This window comes from Vicia villosa, unplaced genomic scaffold, assembly GCF_029867415.1.
Source record: "Vicia villosa cultivar HV-30 ecotype Madison, WI unplaced genomic scaffold, Vvil1.0 ctg.000159F_1_1_3, whole genome shotgun sequence".
Taxonomy (NCBI): Eukaryota; Viridiplantae; Streptophyta; class Magnoliopsida; order Fabales; family Fabaceae; genus Vicia; species Vicia villosa.
In genome coordinates, this window is record NW_026705043.1 from 274,398 (window position 1) to 294,205 (window position 19,808).

Below are 19,808 nucleotides of genomic sequence, written 5' to 3' on the forward strand. Positions count from 1 at the left end.
AATATCCAAAAAATCAGAAGGTAGTCAAGCTTGAGTATTGTTCACCATCACTTGACACTGAAGGAAATGTACAGTTCACCCAGTATCCACTGAAGACGAATGACGATTTAAAGGTTATGTGGAGTACTTTTCGTCGATACTCTACTAAGGGTCCGATTGAAGTGGATGTGAAGATTCAAACATCGAGATGTTATTAAAATGTTGCAACGTTCTCAGTTACCCATTTATAACAACATGTAATGATAAATTTCTGCTTCAATATTTATGTAATTTCAACTATCTATGTTAAATTTATGTTAAACTTCTTTGGTGTTTAGGTTTTGTTTTCTAGAAATCATTATTTTGGATATGTACTTCCGAAATTCACCAATAGGTGAATTCAGAAATACATCTCCGAAAACACCTTTAAAAAATAGAAATGTGGTGCGTTCAGAGATGCATCTCCGAATTCAGGAAGTAAAACTGAAATTTTACCATAAACTCTTAAAAAAGTTAATGGATGTAAAAAAAAAATACCCTTACTACAAATGCAGTATAAACTTAACCTAACCCAGCCCAAACATTATAGTTTATAACGCTTTTTTATATCAAAATGTGGTATAACCCTTTAAAACCTCGGACTTTTATACTTTGGTACATTTTTTTTTTATAAATTACGACAGATATAATTAAAAATGTGATAAAAATATATTAAATTAAAAAAATATATAAAAAAGTTATTTGAGCATAGGCTTTAATTAGTTAAGAGAAATGCGAATGAGGTATAAAAAAGTCAATTGTTCTAACTTATTTTATATTAAGAGTAGGATATCAATTCATGTGTAAAGTAGGGGTGTGAGGTATAAACGTAGGGTGCAAGGTAAATATCTTGATTCTATGGGTATGACAAATAAACCACTCTATAGGCCCGTGGGTTTTGTTTTTAATTGTCTCAACCCAAATAATCAATTATCAAAACGCAACAAACAAAAACAACTTGTGGAAAATAAGAGGAAGACATGTCTCTCACTTCTCCTCCACAATTCCCAAACAAGAGAAAAACCATTAAGAGCAAAATAAAACAAAATGAATTATCCAAACCCACTTTATGTACACTTCTCACACACACAACAACCAAGCTTTTTCAACCTTATTACCACCACTTCAATTTCTCCGAAACCATGGTCATATACCTCTCTCCCTCTCCACCTTCCCATTCAACCTCCATCATTAAATTCTCCAATTCAAAGCGACCCATTTTAGAATCTCCCTTAAAGTTCAAAACCCATTTCTCAAAATCACTTCTTTCTCCTTCATTCACTTCCCCAAACGTGAAACTCACCACCAAGAAGCCGTTTTTACAGCAAAGCAGAAATAGGGTTGTGGACTTTAGAACCTGTGCTATTGGTGGATTTGATTACGGAAGCTTTGAAGGTCCTCAGTCTGTGCTTGAAGCTGCTGCTGTGTTGACAGCTATCATTGTTGTTCATGAAAGTGGTCACTTCCTTGCTGCTTCTCTTCAAGGGATTCATGTGAGTAAATTTGCTGTTGGGTTTGGTCCTATTTTAGCTAAGTTTAATGCGAAAAATGTTGAGTATTCCATTAGAGCTTTTCCACTTGGTGGATTTGTAGGGTTCCCTGATAATGATCCGGATAGTGATATTCCTGTTGATGATGTGAATTTGCTTAAGAATAGACCAATCTTAGATAGGATCATTGTGGTTTCAGCTGGTGTTGTTGCAAATGTTGTTTTTGCATTAGTTATTATATTTGTTCAAATTCTAGCTGTTGGTTTGCCTGTTCAAGAGATATTTCCTGGTGTGAATGTTCCCGAGGTTCGGCCTTTTTCGGCCGCATCTCGTGATGGATTGCTTTCGGGGGATGTGATTCTTGAAGTTAATGGGAATGAGTTTGTTAGACCTGGTCCGAATTCTGTTTCTGAAGTTGTTGATGTCATTAAGAGTAGTCCCAAGAAATATGTTTTGCTTAAGGTAAAGAGAGGGGGAGAAGACTTTGAAATTAGGGTGACACCGGATGAGAGTTTCGATGGGACGGGTAAAATTGGAGTTCAGTTGGCTCCGAATATTAAGTTGTCTAAGGTTAGACCAAAAAATGCAATGGAAGCTGTAACGTTTACTGCGAAAGAGTTTTTGGGTTTATCGTCGAATGTTCTCGATGGGTTAAAGCAGACATTTTTTAACTTTTCTCAGACGGCTAGTAAGGTTTCGGGCCCTGTAGCTATTATTGCGGTCGGCGCAGAAGTTGCGCGGTCGAACATTGATGGTCTGTATCAATTTGCTGCTATACTTAATATTAACCTTGCGATTATAAACCTTCTTCCTTTGCCTGCTTTGGATGGAGGAACATTGGCGTTGATTCTCGTTGAGGCAGCTAGGGGCGGGAGAAAGCTACCTATAGAAGTGGAGCAACGGATCATGTCGTCGGGAATTATGCTTGTTTTGATTCTCGGGTTATACCTTATTATTCGCGATACTCTTAACCTTGATTTTATCAAGGAAATGTTGTAATTATTGTGGAGTCACGATACTAATCTGCAATGCTGTTGCCCCTGGTTCGTAGCCGATGATGATGTTATCCGTAGAGGAGACAAGATCAATGTAAATGATTGAGGCAAGTTTCTTCCTCTAGGGATGTTATACTTATGTGAGATGCATCTCTTTGTTACTGATTCATTGATCCGATACGATCGTAGTTGTGGTCCTGAAACATTGATTTACAATTTACAAATACTAGTTGTTCTATATTTTTACTTGTATTTTGCATCAAAACGCGTAGAAATACTAGTTTTATTTGTGAAATTCGATATATTTTAGCCTGCATTTTTATGGTTTTGCATTGATTTTCTGTACTATTTGTTCTGAATTCCTTCCCTGCCTCTTGAAATATCATCATAGTTCTTGATCTTTTCGAATTGATGGGCACTTTCTTTCCTTTTATAATGTGATGCTGAGAAAAGCAGAGTTTCATATCTATAGAAAACTTTTTTTTTTTTTTGCTTAAAGGGAGGGCCTAGACCCGAAAAAGGAAAAACAACAGCTAGAAAGGTGTGTTTGGATTGGTGGTGGACATAATTGATTCTAGTAGAATTGAGTTTGGTAGAATTGATTATAGTAGAATTGAATTTAGCAGAATTGATTTATGTTTGGATACATTTTTGTAAAAGTGAGTTGAATAATAAATTACAGTGTAAAAATCATCCAAAATCAATTCTGGAGGCAGAAGCTACAAATTCTAGCTTCAAGTAGAATCAATTCTGGAGACAGAATCAATTCTACTTTTGTCAAACCAAACATCTTAAAATCACCTAGAATTGATTCTACACCTCTAGAATTGCTTTTGACCATTTCAAAAGCCAAACCAAACATGCACTTAGTTGTTTGAAACCTAACATTTTTGGATTGACATAATAATGAGGGACTTATAAAGGATGCTATAATTTCCAAAATTGCTAATATAGTCTGCAAAATATGACAACACATAACTAGAATTAGGGATGCTCATGGACGGTTTTTATCCATAACCGATCCATATCCATATATTATCCATTTGGTATAACCGGATTTTAAAACCAATTTTCATAACCGGATTTATTTTTTCAAAACCGGTTATATCCATGACCAAATTTTATAACCGGTTTTAAATTTAAAATTTTTATTTTTAAAATTCAATTTTAAATTACGTTATTAAAATATTAATTTTTTTGGAAAATAAACTTTTCATATTTTTTAAAGACACGATTTTTAAAAAAAACTCGAATTTTTCGTTTTTTCAAAATACTCGATTTTTTGTTTTTACGGAAAAAAACTCGATTTTTTCGTGTTTCCGAAAAAAACTCAATTTTTTTGTGTTTATGAAAAAACTAGATTTTTTTGATTTTTCAAAAAAAACTCGATTATTTCGTTTATAAAAAAAAAAACTCGATTTTTTATTTTTTTTTTCAGAAAAAACTCGTTCTTTCATATTTCTGAAAAACTCAATTATTCGTGTTTCTGAAAACTCAATTTTTTATTTTTTTTTCGAAAAAAACCCGATTTATCATTTATTTTAGAAAAACTCAATTTTTTCGTATTTCCAAAAAACTGAATTTATTCGTATTTCCAAACAACTCGATTTTTTCGTATTTCCGAAAAACTCAATTTTTTCGTATTTTAAAAAAACTCGATTTTTCAATTTTTCAAAAAAACTCGATTTTTTGTATTTTAGAAAAACTCGTTTTTTTGATATTTTCAGAAAATTCGATTTTTTCGAATTTTCGAAAAACTCGATTTTTCATTTTTATGTTTTTTTTCTTTCTGCAAAATATTTTAAAAATTTATATTTTTTTGTGATTTAAACATAATAGACCAATTAAATTTTTATGTTGGATATGGATATCCAAAATATGGATTTGGTTAAAACCATATTAATAATATATCCAAAATATGGATTTGGTTAAAACCATATTGGTAATTAACCGGTTTTTAATAACCGGTTATGGATATGGATAAATCCAATAACCGGTTTATTTGAACATCCCTAACTAGAATCTCTACTAGGAGACATACAAATATTTGGGCTATATAATAGTTTGAAAGAAAGAGAATAGAACAATTTTGGAGAGGAAAGTAGATAGAAAAATAGATAAAAACTGGTATATTTGTTGAGTGAGTATATTTTTAGAGAATGATAGATAAATATTGTATTTATCATTAATATATTTTAATTTTTAAAGTATTATAATAGTATAGATTGAATTTAAAAGTTTATAAAAAAATTTCAAAATCCTTTTGTAACATAATTTGAGTTCCTTCGTTATGAGGAAACTTAAAAATTGTATTGACAACTTTGTTAGAAATATTTAAATAAATTTTTCGAGTCTAATTTATGTTACAATATTTTTAAAATACAATATAATAATAAATATTCATTTATAATTATACACAACAAAAAATTTAATAAAATATAACTCTATTTTTTATCAACTTTTTGACCTCTAAAACTCTATTCTTCTCATGCAAACTCGCAACATGTAGCCAGTGCTTGTCATCTTCTCAAATATGATTTATCTAATACATGATGCTTGGCAGTTCATAAAAAATTCTTAGTAGATATAGTTATTTTTGATAGATAGGCATTTTACTTGGTTTGATCCAGGTGGCTCCTCTATAGTAATTTGGATCTGTTTTTGTCATTTTCATAACGACTTGGATTTTCAACTTCGAACTAGTTTGTGGTTCCTGCCTTTGCCATAGTTGAATTTGATTGTTTCAGTAAGTGGGGCTTGTACCATTAGTATTGTCCTCTCTGGGTCCTTTTTTAGTAGGAGTCGGCTAGATTTCTGAAACTCGTTGTCACTTGACTCTATGGTGAGATTCGGGGTGTTCGCTAAATTTTGTCGTCCCGATTGATGCGAGTCAGAGAAACTACCAATAATAGTCATTACACGTCCCATCCGAAAGGAACTAGTGCAACTTCTAAACCTATCGCTACTTGTCGTAATTGAGGAGAGTTGATGCAAGTCTTAGCTTCACTAGGAATTGTCCCCGTCCAAAGGTGGAATTCATGTCCCTGCCCCCAGGATTTCTCCTTGTACAGTGTAGACATCTCCAAGGCTCCATTGCCTACACTATTGGAACAGTTAGTTCCTAAGAGTTTGTGCTCCAATCGCGCTTCAATTGTGTTCTGCCTAACAAGATTATGTTTCATAAACACAATCTATGGCATATTGCCGATGATTATAATAATACTTGTATGTACAACATTTCCTTTAGGGAAAAAGATTGATTTATTCTAATTTAGAGGAATCGTGGGAGATACTTATCTTATGTGTGGATGGGATTGATATGTGTTTCTTAGACAATCGACACTAAGAAGTCCACGCCCAATCGTCTAGCGATTGTTTTTATCCCTTCTCAGCGTGATTTATTTATCATCCTTTGGTACGTTGCAACCAAGTTCTCCAATTCAAAGGGAATCACTTTGCGTTGGTAGTTGGCTTGCATGGTATTGAATGTCGTTTTCTTCCTATAAGGTCCAAACATAGGTATGTGGTTGCATCTAGAATAAGCGCCCATGAATGATACCAGCGTCTATCTGACCGAGTTGTTTACCAACTTGTCTATGTTAGGCGGCGAAAAGGAATATTTCAGGCATGCTCACTTGTGGTCAGTATAGTCCACACGCAACTTTGACTTCCTAGAAGCTTTCTTAACTAGTACGAAGTTAGAAAACAATTGTTTAGTGTATTTAACTTTAGAAATGAATGTCGATTCTAACAGTTCTTCGAGCGTGCTAACGATAGCCTTGACCTTCTCTAGAGACTGCTTTCTTCTTCGTTGTGTGTGTTAGTTCATCTAGTCAGGCGGTAGGAGCATATTCGGTTGGCGTGCCTCCTTCTGTTGTTGATCGACAGATCTGCTGGATCCATGAGGTTTCTTCTCACACCCTATTGTGGCCAGTATGTAAGAGATCCGCTTTCATGTTCATCTCGAGTTATATTCGAATCTTGTCCATTTATAGTATAGATTGAGTTTCTCGAAGTGATATGGCTTATCGTTGTGATAGATAAGGATCTTGAATTTGCGGTAAATGTCTGTTCCTCCGACAGCGATAGTGCTAATCAACGACTTCTTTTGGTTTCTTTTCTAGATAGAGCAAGATTTGGTGATAACGAAGGGATCTTATTTGTCGTAAGGTTTCCTTCTGGATCTTCTTAATTATAATTATCAAAATCGGTAGCTAGATTGGGGAAGTCTGAGGAAATGTATTATGTCACAAAATTGGGAATGAAATGAACTTCAGATGGATTAAATGGGATTTGATGTGGGAATTTTGCGGCAATTCAATGACGATTCCTATAAACGGTGTCACTATTCCACTAAGGAACTAAGATTGGTGTTGATTGATGATATAGGACTTTTAAAACGGTGATGTTGATCTCCGATATGACGAGAAAATTAAAGATCTAAAAGTGTATCTTGAATTTCACGTGTGTTGACTATATATGTTAGATAATTTCAATTGAGTTAGTTATGTATGATTTGGGTTCTCATATTAGACCTTTCGTCAACCCGAAACAAGTGGATATATGTAGTTTATTGAGATAGTTATACAAAAATTGTATAGAAAATAGAAGAAAAAGTATTGTAGTTTATTGAGATTTGGTGGATATATGTAGTTTATTGAGATACTTTACAAAAATTGTATAGAAAATAGAAGAAATAGAAGAAAATAAATTAAAATATTCGAATTAAAAAGTATTGTGTTAGATAATAAAAAGAATCATTTGCAATTTGTTGGAATATTTAGGCTACCGAAAATTTGGTTTGTTAATTTATACTAACAAAAAAAACACATTTATTAATTTGTTGAAACAAATTATGTTAAAAAGAAATTATACATTAATTAAATTTACCAAAAAGTTAGTTATTAATTAAAATATTCAATAAAAGAGTTTGTGGATAGAGGCAATGCAATATATATTATTTGTTGCGTCATAAAAAATATTAAATTTTTTTCTTTAAGAATTTGAAAAAAAATTAAATGAAATATTTAATAATTAGAATCAGTGTGTGTGTGAACTAATATCAATATATATATATATATATATATATATATATATATATATATATATATATATATATATATATATATATATATATAAATTTTTATGTTAAAAGAGAAAAAAGGGACTCGTGAGATAAAAAGAATATTTAATATTTGAAAATAAGAATTTTATCTTTCAAATTAAGTTGACCCGTGAAATAGAAATTTTATTTGATACAATAAAAGATTTATTTATATAATCATGAAAAAAAGAAAGAAAAGAAAAGACTCGTGAGATGAAGAAAGTGAAGGATAGAAAAACACTTAGAAATGGGGGGTTTGAATAAGTGTAGCTTTAAAACTTGTAAAATAAAAACAATTTGCACAATGATTTTTATCCTGGTTCGTTGTTAACTAAACTACTCCAGTCCACCCCCTTGGAGTGATTTACCTCACCTGAGGATTTAATCCACTAATCAGAATATCAGACGACGAAAGACAATTACACAGTTATAGCATAAGCATATAAACATAGTGTGTGAATGTGTCTCCCCCTGAGATTAACAATCTCTCCCTGAGATAAATAATCTCCCCCTGAAATAAATACTGGAAGAAATTTATAAATAAAGGACTTCCCTGAGTATTTTCCATTTCAGTTGAGACGATCACATATGCTTAGATCTTTAGAACATTCATAGCTTCTGCTTCTTGCTTCCATAGGACAGCTTCAGAGCTTTGAATTTCTTCTTGAATCATTGCATGCTAGATTGTATCAGAACATTGTTGAATGTACCAGAGCATCATCAGAGCATCTCTACATCCTGAAATGTTACAGAACAAACTACACAACAAAAGTCAGAGCATGAATGAATCAGAACATAAAATATGTATCAGAACATATAATATGTATCAGAGCAAAAACAATAATGTTTCAGAGCATATTTAGAACAAAAACATGCATCAGAACATATAAGGAAAAAAATGTATTAGAGCATATTCTATCATTAGAATATCATAACATTCTTCCTTCTTGCTTCTGATCTTGAAGCTTCACAGCACTCAGCTTGCTTCAATTTCCATGAGCTTGTTTCTATATAGAATTACTTTTCCTCATGTCTTTGCTTCTCATGTTGAGCTTTTTAGAGTGTCTTCAATCTTGCAAAACACTAAAGGACATAGAACTTGCAAATTCTATTAGAAATATGGAGACTTACTCCCAGCAACTGATAATATAAATCAGATCATTTATCACATTTTCTCCCCCTTTTTGTCATAACATCAAAAACACAAAAGATTCAGATGAAAAACAAAACAATATGAGAGAAGGATAAAATATTTTCATTCATTGGAAATAATTAGAAGATACAAGGGATAAGAAGATAGATGCACAAAGCAGATGCAAAAAAGAAGGAAACAACTAAGACACAAAAAGACTAAGACGATCCTAGCTTAGACATAATCTTGGCCAGCATGTCATGAATCCCAGCATTGCTCTCAGACTGCTTCTCCATAAATGAGCGAAACTCATCGTTGATAACATCTTGCTTGTCCATACGAGAAGCTAGTTCAGCTTGATTCTTCTGAATAAGCTCTAGAGTCTTCACCAGAAGAGAGGGTTCACCAGAAGAAGCTTCACAACTTCTGTTTAGAAGGACAGCAATCTCAACAGCAACATCCATTGTGAGATCATCATCATGATTTTCCTCAGCAGGAATATCTCCAACAGGATGAATCTCAGCATCAGCTTCTTCCCTAGAAGCATCTTCTTCATACTCAGGAGCAGGAAGATCAGAATCTCCATTCTCAAGTGCTTGAAGAATGGCAGCAAGATTCCTTGGAGGGGTAGGACCTTCAACTTCTGGAGGGTCAACAACTTCTGGAATCACCGTATTGGGGGACTTCTCAGAAGGATTCTCTCTCAGAAAATCAAACAGCCACTTGAAGTCTCCAGTCAGAACTGGATACTTAGGTCTCCAAACTACAATCTCCCTACAAGGATTATCCAGCAATTCATCAACAAACATCTTCTCCTCAAGAACCCTCCTGTTTCTGATGGGATGATAATATACACCATCATCAGCTTCTAGACGATATCCAGCATAACCATGTGCAGCAGCCACTAGTCTCTTCTGGACTTTCATTGCTTCAACCTGAAAATCCTGTCGAAAGCTTCTCCAAAGGTTTCTAGTAGAAACATCATCAAGATCATTGAAGAAGGCATCTCTCAAGAGATCCAGCCTATAGACAAATTCATGTTTGAACAACTCCAGGAAGATATGAGGTTCAGGTTCAGGTGGGTTGAAGGTGAATTTGTAGTCAGGGTAAAGGAGGCAATATGGATTGGATTTTTTGGAAGGTAAGGGATGGGATAGAGAAGGTGGAGCTGCTGTGGTGGATGAAGATGGAATATCTGTGGGGAGGGTTGATGAGGATGGGATATCAGTAGGTGTGGGAGGATAGACATTTAGTGGAGTGGGGTTTAAAACAGGTGTAGAAAGAGATGGTTGGGGAGGATTTGGAATGGTGAAGGTGTTGTGAGGTTCAGAAGGAGGAGGTTGGATACTGTTTGGGATGGGGAGAGAAGTTTGAGGTTCAGAAGGAGGTGGTTGGTATACTTGCCCGGGAAAATTGTTAGTTCTTTCAGCACAGAAAGACTCCCTGATGCGCTGCTCTTGATATTCTTTGGAGTTTACTTTGACAAGATCAAAGGTGACCCTCTGCTTCTTGGCTTTCTTGGCTTCTTCTTCTTGAGCCTTTCTCTTCAGCCTTGCTTCTTTCTTCTTCTAATCCTTCTTCTGTAGGTCAGCCAGAGAAGGAAGAACTCTTCCACGAATCCATGCAGGATCAACAGAAGATTGAGCTCTTACAGAAGCTTCCAAATAATGCTTAACTGCCTTGTTAAATTCTTCTTTAAACAAGGAAGCAAAGCCTTCAACCGGAATTCTTCTGGTCAGAATGTCTAGGAAGATTACTGGAGCAGAAATTACATTCTGAATAAGTTCCAACCTTTGCAGATCAAAATCGTTAATGACATGCCCTTAAATGACTCCAAAGAACTTGGACGTTCCAATAGTCCGTAGGGAATCCATTAAATCACTTTCTATCAGAATGTCAGAAATCATTCTGGAGAAAGGAACAGCAGTTCTTGGAAGGTGAGGAAACTTCTCATGTTCTTCATCTATTGACTCTTCAATAGACGTCTTCAAATTTTGAAAAAAAATATTGGAGATGTTGAGTTCAATTCTTCTTCCAATGCAGAAGAGAGAATATTTATGATCAGGACTAATATATGTGGAGGAGAACGATCTTCTTCTATGATGGAGAGATCCCAGAATAATCTCAGCCCAAACTTGGTAGAACGGCCTCAACACACCAGTTTGATGAGATTCAAGACCAGTAGCATTAGATATTTGACTATCAACCTGTGGCCAACAAACTCTGCCATGAAGAGGACCAGTACATCCTTCTTCATCATCCAGGTTGTACAACTTCCTTATCAACTTTTCAGTTATCACAACTTCATGCCCTAACACGAAGGAGATGATTGCAGTTGGGTAACCGTTGCATGAGCCCAGAAATCTTTCACTAGAGCAGGATAAATTGGTCCAACCAATCTATCAAGGTAGTTTGACCAGCCTTGAGCCATTGTCTTTGCATCGGGTTTGAAACCATGTACTTTTAGATTTTCAAAATCCACTGAAGATTCACAAAGAACTTCCATTTCTGATGTTGGAATGGAACAAGTCTTCAATGGAGCATACCCATGCTTGCTAAAAACCAGATGAGTAGAAGACATTTCTGCTTGGCTTGATGAACTTGACGAAGGATTCATGGTGATATACTGAGATGTAGTCACAAACTTGGGTTTATGCGATGAATGAGAAAAGAAAGAGAGGGATGAATGAAGAGAGGGAGTAAAAAGATAAAATGAAGGTGAAGATGAGTATATAAAAGGTTGGATAAAAGAAAAAATAAAAAATGCAATATGTTTTAAGTGAAATGATTACAGAAAAACATGACATCAATTTGCATTTAATGAGATATGACGTTAGGAGAGATAAAGTGAAAAATTGACATGATTTGCACAGTTACGTAGGGCGGCGTCTCCTCAACTGCACGCATGCTTGTCCAAAAATAGTGAACACGTGTTCATTTTCTGGAAAACTGGTGACAGCTGGTTTACTCTAAAAGAGATTCTGAATCAACTTAGATAATGAAACGTTAGTAATAACAGAATCAGAACTTCTAATTGATCATTATCAGAACTTCTTATAAAAACATAATTCCAACACATTTCAGAACTTAACCATACGTAAGACCTTCTCATCTTCTCATTCTGGGCATAAATCCATACTGATATTCTTCAGAATGAACTTAAACCTATCTTCAGCAAGGGGTTTTGTAAAGATATCAGCCCATTGATGGTCTGTATCCACAAAGTTTAAAGAAAGAACACCCTTCTGAACATAGTCCCTAATGAAATGATGTTTGATCTCAATATGTTTAGCTTTGGAATGTAAGATAGGATTCTTAGATAAACATATGGCAGAAGTATTATCACAGAAGATAGGAATGTTACTCTCATATATTTGATAATCTTCTAGCTGACTCTTCATCCAGAGCATTTGTGTGCTATAACCAGCAGCAGCAACATATTTTGCTTCTGTAGTTGATAGGGCAATGGTAGCTTGCTTCTTGTTGTACCAGGAGATTAGGTGACTTCCAAGAAATTGACAACTTCCAGAAGTACTCTTCCTTTCAATTCTATCTCCAGCATAGTCAGCATCACAAAATCCTACTAAGTTGTACTCTTTAGATCTTTTGTAGACTAAACCAACATTAGTAGTACCTTTCAGATACCTCAGAATTCTCTTAACAGCAGTTAAATGAGATTCTCTTGGATCTGATTAGAATCTAGCGCACAAACAAACACTGGATAGAATGTCAGGTCTAGAAGCAGTCAAATATAGAAGAGATCCGATCATACCTCTGTACAACTTCTGATCAACCTTCTTACTTACCTCATCCTTACCTAGGACACATGTTGGATGCATAGGAGTTTTGGCTTCTTTGCTTTCAGAAAGATTAAACTTCTTCAAAAGTTCTTTCACATACTTAGTTTGATGAACATATGTTCCATCAGAAGTTTGATTGATTTGAATCCCAAGAAAATACTTGAGTTCTCCCATCATACTCATTTCAAATTCAGCCTGCATAGACTTAGCAAACTCCTTTCCAAGTGAAGCATTAGATGTTCCAAAAATAATATCATCAACATAAATTTGACAAATTAAAATGTCCTTCTTAGACGATTTACAGAAGAGAGTCGTATCCACTTGTCCTCTAGTGAAACCATTGTTCAGAAGGAAAGAACTTAATCTCTCATACCAAGCTCTAGGAGCTTGCTTTAACCCATACAATGATTTCTTTAGTTTGAAAACATGTGTTGGGGACTTGGAGTCTTCAAAACCAGGAGGTTGGTGGACATAGACTTCCTCATCTATATAGCCATTTAAGAAGGCACTCTTAACATCCATCTGATACAGAGTGATGTTATGTTGAGTGGCAAAAGAAATTAATAAGCGAATAGATTCTAACCTGGCCACTGGTGCAAAGGTTTCTGTATAGTCAATACCTTCTTGCTGACTATAACCCTGAGCCACCAGTCTGGCTTTGTTTCTTACCACTTCTCCCTTCTCACTAAGCTTGTTTCTGAAAACCCACTTTGTACCAATGATGTTGAATCCTTTTGGTCTAGGAACAAGATCCCATACATCATTCCTTGTAAACTGATTAAGTTCTTCTTGCATGGAAATTATCCAGTCTGGATCTTCTAGAGCTTGATCAATAGAAGTTGGCTCGATCAAAGAAACAAGACCTAATTGACATTCTGCATTGTTCTTAAGGAATGCTCTTGTTCTGATAGGATCATCTTTCTTTCCAAGAATCACATCTTCTGAGTGAGCTGAGGTGAGTCTAGAAGTTCTTCTGACTGTTGGCTCTTCAGAAATTCTGAGATTCTCTAAAGATGCAGCAACTTGATCTTCTGATCCTTTGCTTCTGAGATTTTCAGCTTCTGAAACTTTGCTTCTTGGTTCTTCAGCTTCTGATATATCAATATCTATATCTGCAAAATTCTCAAACTGCTTTGGCTTTTCAAGACCAAGCTTATCATCAAATCTGATATTGATTGATTCTTCCACAACCAATGTTTCAGTATTGTATACTCTGTAGCCTTTAGAGCGTTCAGAATATCCAAGAAGGAAACATTTTTGTGCCTTAGAATCAAACTTACCAAGATGATCTTTAGTATTCATAATAAAACAAACACATCCAAAAGGATGAAAATATGAAATGTTGGGCTTTCAGTTCTTCCACAATTCATAAGGAGTCTTATTTAGAATAGGTCTTATAGATATTCTATTCTGAATATAACATGCAGTATTTATTGCTTCTGCCTAGAAGTGCTTAGCCATATTGGTTTCATTGATCATGGTTCTGGCCATTTCTTGTAAAGTCCTATTCTTTCGCTCTACAACTCCATTTTGCTGTGGAGTTCTAGGGCAAGAGAAATCATGGGCAATACCATTTTATTTGAAGAACTCCTCAAAGAATCTGTTCTCAAATTCACCACCATGATCACTTCTGACCTTTATGATTTTGCACTCCTTCTCAGATTGAATCTGAGTGCAGAATTCAAAGAACACTGAATGAGACTCATCCTTGTGTTTTAAGAACTTTACCTATGTCCAGCGGCTATAATCATCTACGATGACTAATCCATATTTCTTCCCTCTGACAGATGCTGTTTTGACTGGTCCAAATAGATCAATGTGCAGAAGTTCTAACGGCCTAGAGGAAGAGACAACATTCTTAGGTTTGAATGCAGGTTTGGAGAACTTGCCCTTCTGACATGCTTCACAAAGAGCATCTGATTTGTATTTCAGATTTGGGAGTCCTCTGACCAGATTTAGTTTGTTAATCTGAGAAATCTTTCTCAAACTAGCATGTCCTAATCTTCTGTGCCAGACCCATTGCTCTTCAGAAACAGACATAAGGCAAGTCACCTTCTGCTTCTCAAGATCTGAAAGATCAATCTTATAAATGTTGTTCTTTCTCTTGCCTGTAAATAGGATTGAGCCATCCTTCTGACTTACAGCCTTGCAAGACTTTTGATTAAAGATTATGTCATAACCATTGTCACTTAATTGACTTATGGACAATACGTTATGCGCTAATCCTTCTACAAGAAGTACATTAGTTATGGAAGGAGAGTTATCAATACTTATGGTTCCAGAGCCAATTATCTTGCCCTTATGATCTCCTCCAAACTTGACTTCTCCACCAGACTTAAGCACCAGGTCTTGGAACATAGACCTTCTTCCCGTCATGCACTATGCCAAATTTGTCTTTTAGCAGCACCCCTACGAAAGTGCTTTTAGGAAAAAGCGCTGGTATAGGTTTCGCTAAAAACAAAATTAAAAAACACGCAAAAAAAGTGCTCTTATAGGGGGGTTACGAAAGCGCTTTCAAAAAGCGCTGGTAAAGGCATGGGTATGAAAGCGCTTTTCAAAAGCGCTCTTATAGGGGGGTTATGAAAGCGCTTTCAGAAGCGTTGCTATAGGGGGTGGGGTACAAGAGCGCTTTTACCCTAAAAAGCGCTGGTAAAGGCCTGGGTACGAAGGCGCTTTTCAGAAGTGCTGTCATAGCCTTTTTAAAATTAAAATTTTGTTTAACGCGTTTCATAATCCCTAATTCCTCTTTCTCTACCCAGAAAACTCAGAAAATCAACTTGCAAACACATTCAGGAATTCACGATTTCACGCACACGCATTCACGAATTCACGCATTCACGAATTCAACCGTCGCCCTCACTTCGAATCTGCAGAAACTGATTATCCACAACTCACGCAAAGAAGAAGCCGAGAGAAGACGAAGGAGATATTGAAGCTGAAGAAATGTACAGGTTCTTCCATTTTCATTTCAATTCTTCATTTACGTTTGTATGCTGATTCTCTATGCTGATTCTGATGTAATGGGTTTATTAAGGGATTATTTCATTTCAATTCTTCATTCTGTTTGTATGCTGATGCTGATTCAAACAATTGAAAGGTTTGAAAATATCTTCTATATTGATGTTTTAAGGGTAATTTATGGGTTTTCAATCAAATTTGAGTTGAGATACTCAACTCTAACCTTCCTTCATCGACGTTTTTGATCAAATTTATGTGTTCGGTGTGTCTGCTTATTAGCTCATATGTTGCATGTGCCATCAGTTTTGCCCTTATCTCTTTGTACTTGTTCTTAGTTTGTTACTTTCTAGTTAACAGAAATGCCCCTGCTTTGATGTTAACATTATCTTATTTTAAGAAACATATATTATTCTTTCTTGACAATCCACTTTGGCATTGTTTAAGAAACAATTATAATTTGAGAAATCTGTGACAAGAAACAATTAGTTTCCTCATACTATAAATAATATGTATGATAATTTGAGAATACTACAGTTTGTAAAAGCTTCCAATTGCCTCTTTATTGAGTTTTCTTGTTTTCTATCTTTTCATGAAAGTGAGGCCAATTATAGTCAATGATGGTACAGTAATCATCATTGTATGTTGATAATTGGTGAGTACTGTAGCATGTTCGTGCGATTTTGGCTCGACCTTTCGAGCATTCCATGTGTAAATTCGATGATGTCCTGTTTTTTGTTTTGCTCGTACAATGTGACTTAATTTCAACTCAATGCATACTTGACTTCTCTACTGTCATATTAATATGTTCATGAAGCTTTTATCTTGATCATATTTATATTGACCATTGACATTGTTTTAACACCTAAAGCCTTTAATGCTAGTGTGATGGTATCGTATTTGCTCGCTTTTGCGACAACTTTTTGTGTGCTTTCTCGTTAGACATTAATGCTGCCCCGTTATGAAAATACATGCTAAATTGTTGTTTTCTCATGAGATATAATTGCTCCACCTTGATTTCTCCATTTGTATTACTCGACTATGATTTGTGGTCGTTTTCACGACGATGTTTTGACATGGGTAGTTGCTGCCCCGGTTTCTAAGTAGGTGTTAAACTTTGATTTACCTTGCGGTACTATGTATCTAGATTTGCTATAACATCTGGGTGATGATTAGTTTGGTTTCAGATCATTTTCTTAGCCATGTTATGTCATTCATTTTGTTCCCGTAGTGCTGTCCCATTTGGATTCATTGTATAAAAGAGGCTCGTAATCAATTATACATATTCGCAAGATGTATATAAGGCTAATTGTTCTTAATTTTATTTTTCAGGGGATATTAAAGATTTTTTAAAAGAACATCACTAGAGACATCAGATTAGCTTACGGTGTGTGGTTCCAGAAGTTTCTGAATTTCTCTAAAGGTAATTAGTTATTCGTTTGCTATAGTTTCTCTAAAGGTAATTAGTTATTCTTTTGCTATAGTTTCTCTAAAGGTAATTAGTTATTCTTTTGCTATAGTTTTTGAATCTCTTTCGTCAAAGTAATTAGTTGTGATTTGAATGAACTGCTATGATGGATCGTTTGCACTTTAGCCAAAGCATCTAGATATTTTGCAGTATAGAAACTAACTTTAATATGTTCAATCTAGATATTTTGATATTGTGTTAGTAGTGGTGTATTTAACTGCATCGTGTGTGTTTAATTTTACAGTTACTTTGAAGCCTCTGGTTTCTACTTGTACAACGCCGACTCAAACCTACCCGTCTCCCACATCAAGTCCAACTCAGGTTACTAGCCCTTTCTTCTTGCTTATAGTTTGTTGTTTTCTGCTTATAGTTTATTGTTTATGGTTCTATTTAATTTCAATTTAGTGTCTCTCAACCAGTTTTTTGGTTTGTGGACTTATATTACCTTGAAATAAGGTAATGTCTTCTTTAAGAAATTGGGGGTAGGCTGAAATAAGGTACTGTCTTTTTTTAGAGACTCAAACAATCGAGACAACTGTAACTTCCTATCTTTAGCTAACTACCAACTTAACCAATATGAATGCTATAGGATCTCATTAGGTATTGCTTAAGTGTTGCTTATTCACAGTAGTATATTTTTGTACTATAGTTGCATAACATTCTATTTCAAGACTTGAGTGGTTTGACAAGATTTACTTCTATTATTCACACTTTATAGGATCTCATTAGGTATTCTGATCAAGACATAATGATGATAGCTATTTCTTATCTTGACAGAATTCCTTAGTACCTGATAGAGAAACCAATAAGCAAAAGCATTTGTTTAGCTTAATTAAGACATGGATAAAACATGGATGAATTCAAACCGATTGTCGAAAGAGTACGAGAAAGGGGTATGGGAATTCGTTAAGTTTGCGGTTGCACACTCCGAATACCCGATTCGAATGTCGTGTCCTTGCTTGGGTTGCTGTTATGGGGGTAAGGTTGATGGGAATAAGTTGGCATCACATTTACTACGGTTTGGAATTGATAGAAGTTATACATGTTGGACAATGCATGGTGAGAAAAGTAACGGGAAAGTTGAGTCGAGGTGTAATACGAAGTATGCTTCAAACGACGATTGCACAGACACATATGATTATGATCGAGTCGAAGAGATTGCAGAAGCGCTTGAAGAAGATCTCGAGGATTGTCCCAAAATGTTCGAGAGGTTGGTAAGCGATGCAGAGAAACCGTTGTATGATGGTTGTACAAAATTCACAAGATTGTCTGCGGTGTTAAAGTTGTACAACTTAAAGGCGGACAATGGATGATCGGATAAAAGTTTCACAGAGTTATTAGCCCTTATGAAAGATATGCTACTAGATGATAATGTTCTTCCCAATCGAACGTATGAGGCCAAAAAGATATTGTCCTCTATTGGCATGAGCTATGATAAGATACATTCATGTCCAAACGATTGTGTTTTGTTTCGAAACGAGTATGCAGCGTTGAATGATTGTCCTAAATGTGGTGCCCCTCGATATAAGAAAAAGTTGTCTCCGGCCAAAGTCTTATGGTATTTTCCTATAATTCCGAGATTTAGACGCATGTATCGTAGTGAAACCGATTCAAGACACTTGACTTGGCATGCAGATGAAAGAATTATTGATGGAAAGTTGCGACATCCGGCAGACTCACCACAGTGGATGAAAGTTGATACTGATTATCCTGAATTTGGAAAAGAAGCAAGAAACCTTCGCTTGTCATTGTCTATTGATGGAATGAACCCGCATGGTATTCAAAGTATCTTGCATAGCACATGGCCTGTGATTCTTATGATTTATAACCTACCTCCGTGGCTATGTATGAAGCGTAAGTACATGATGTTATCTATGCTAATTTCTGGGCCTAAACAACCAGGGAATGACATAGACGTATACTTGGCACCCTTAATCGAAGATTTAAAGTTTTTGTGGGAGAACGGTGTGGAGGTTTACGATGTGTATAGGAAATAAAGTTTCAACTTGAGGGCGATGTTGTTTGGAATAATTAATGATTTTCCAGCATACGGAAATCTATCCGGGTACAACAATAAAGGTCAAAAAGCGTGTCCTATTTGTGAAGATGAAACCGATACGACACGATTGGATCTTTGTCAGAAGAATGTCTTTCTCGGCCATCGTAGATTCTTAAATTCTAATCATCACTACCGTGGGTGGACAAAAGCATTCAATGGAAAGGCCGAACATCGTACAGCCCCGCCTTTTTTATCAGGTGATCAAATTTTTGAAAAGGTGAAAGATGTGAGCACTCAGTTTGGCAAGCCTTTTGCACATTCACTTGTCAAGGGTGGGTGGAAGAAGAAGTCAATTTTTTTTGAACTTCCATATTGGAAGTCGTTGTACGTAAGACATTTCCTGGATGTTATGCATATTGAAAAAAATGTATTTGACAGTGTTATAGGTACGTCACTCAATATACAAGGAAAGTCTAAGGATGGCCTTAACATAAGGAAGGACATGGTAAACATGGGAATGAGAACTGAATTGGGACCTGTGACAAAAGGAAGACGAACATATCTGCCCATTCACTTATGTTTACATTTCGTGACTGTTTTTTATCGGTTTTGCTTCTGCCCGTGATCAAAAGTCGGGCTTAGGGTCTGAATTTCGGAAAACCGACTTCATTTTTGAGTCCGTGAGGACGTTTTACCATAGCCATGTAAATTTCGTTCAATTCCGACAACTTTCTTTTTTTTACGCTTATTTTGATTTCATCGATTTCGATTCCGATTTACTTGTACATGCATGGTTTGACTTCCATTTGACTTGTATAGATTGTTAGCTTATTAATAGTGTAATAAT

The 19,808-nt window shown here is 35.3% G+C and overlaps 1 protein-coding gene across 1 annotated transcript; it reads left to right on the plus strand.

The window, feature by feature from the left end:
* The first annotated feature begins 1,006 nt into the window (after positions 1-1,006).
* On the plus strand, positions 1,007-2,798 carry LOC131624743 (membrane metalloprotease ARASP, chloroplastic-like). Its single transcript, XM_058895661.1, has one exon. It carries the CDS (start codon positions 1,161-1,163, stop codon positions 2,505-2,507), a length of 1,347 nt encoding a protein of 448 aa, XP_058751644.1. The 5' UTR covers positions 1,007-1,160; the 3' UTR covers positions 2,508-2,798.
* The last annotated feature ends 17,010 nt before the right edge of the window (positions 2,799-19,808 follow it).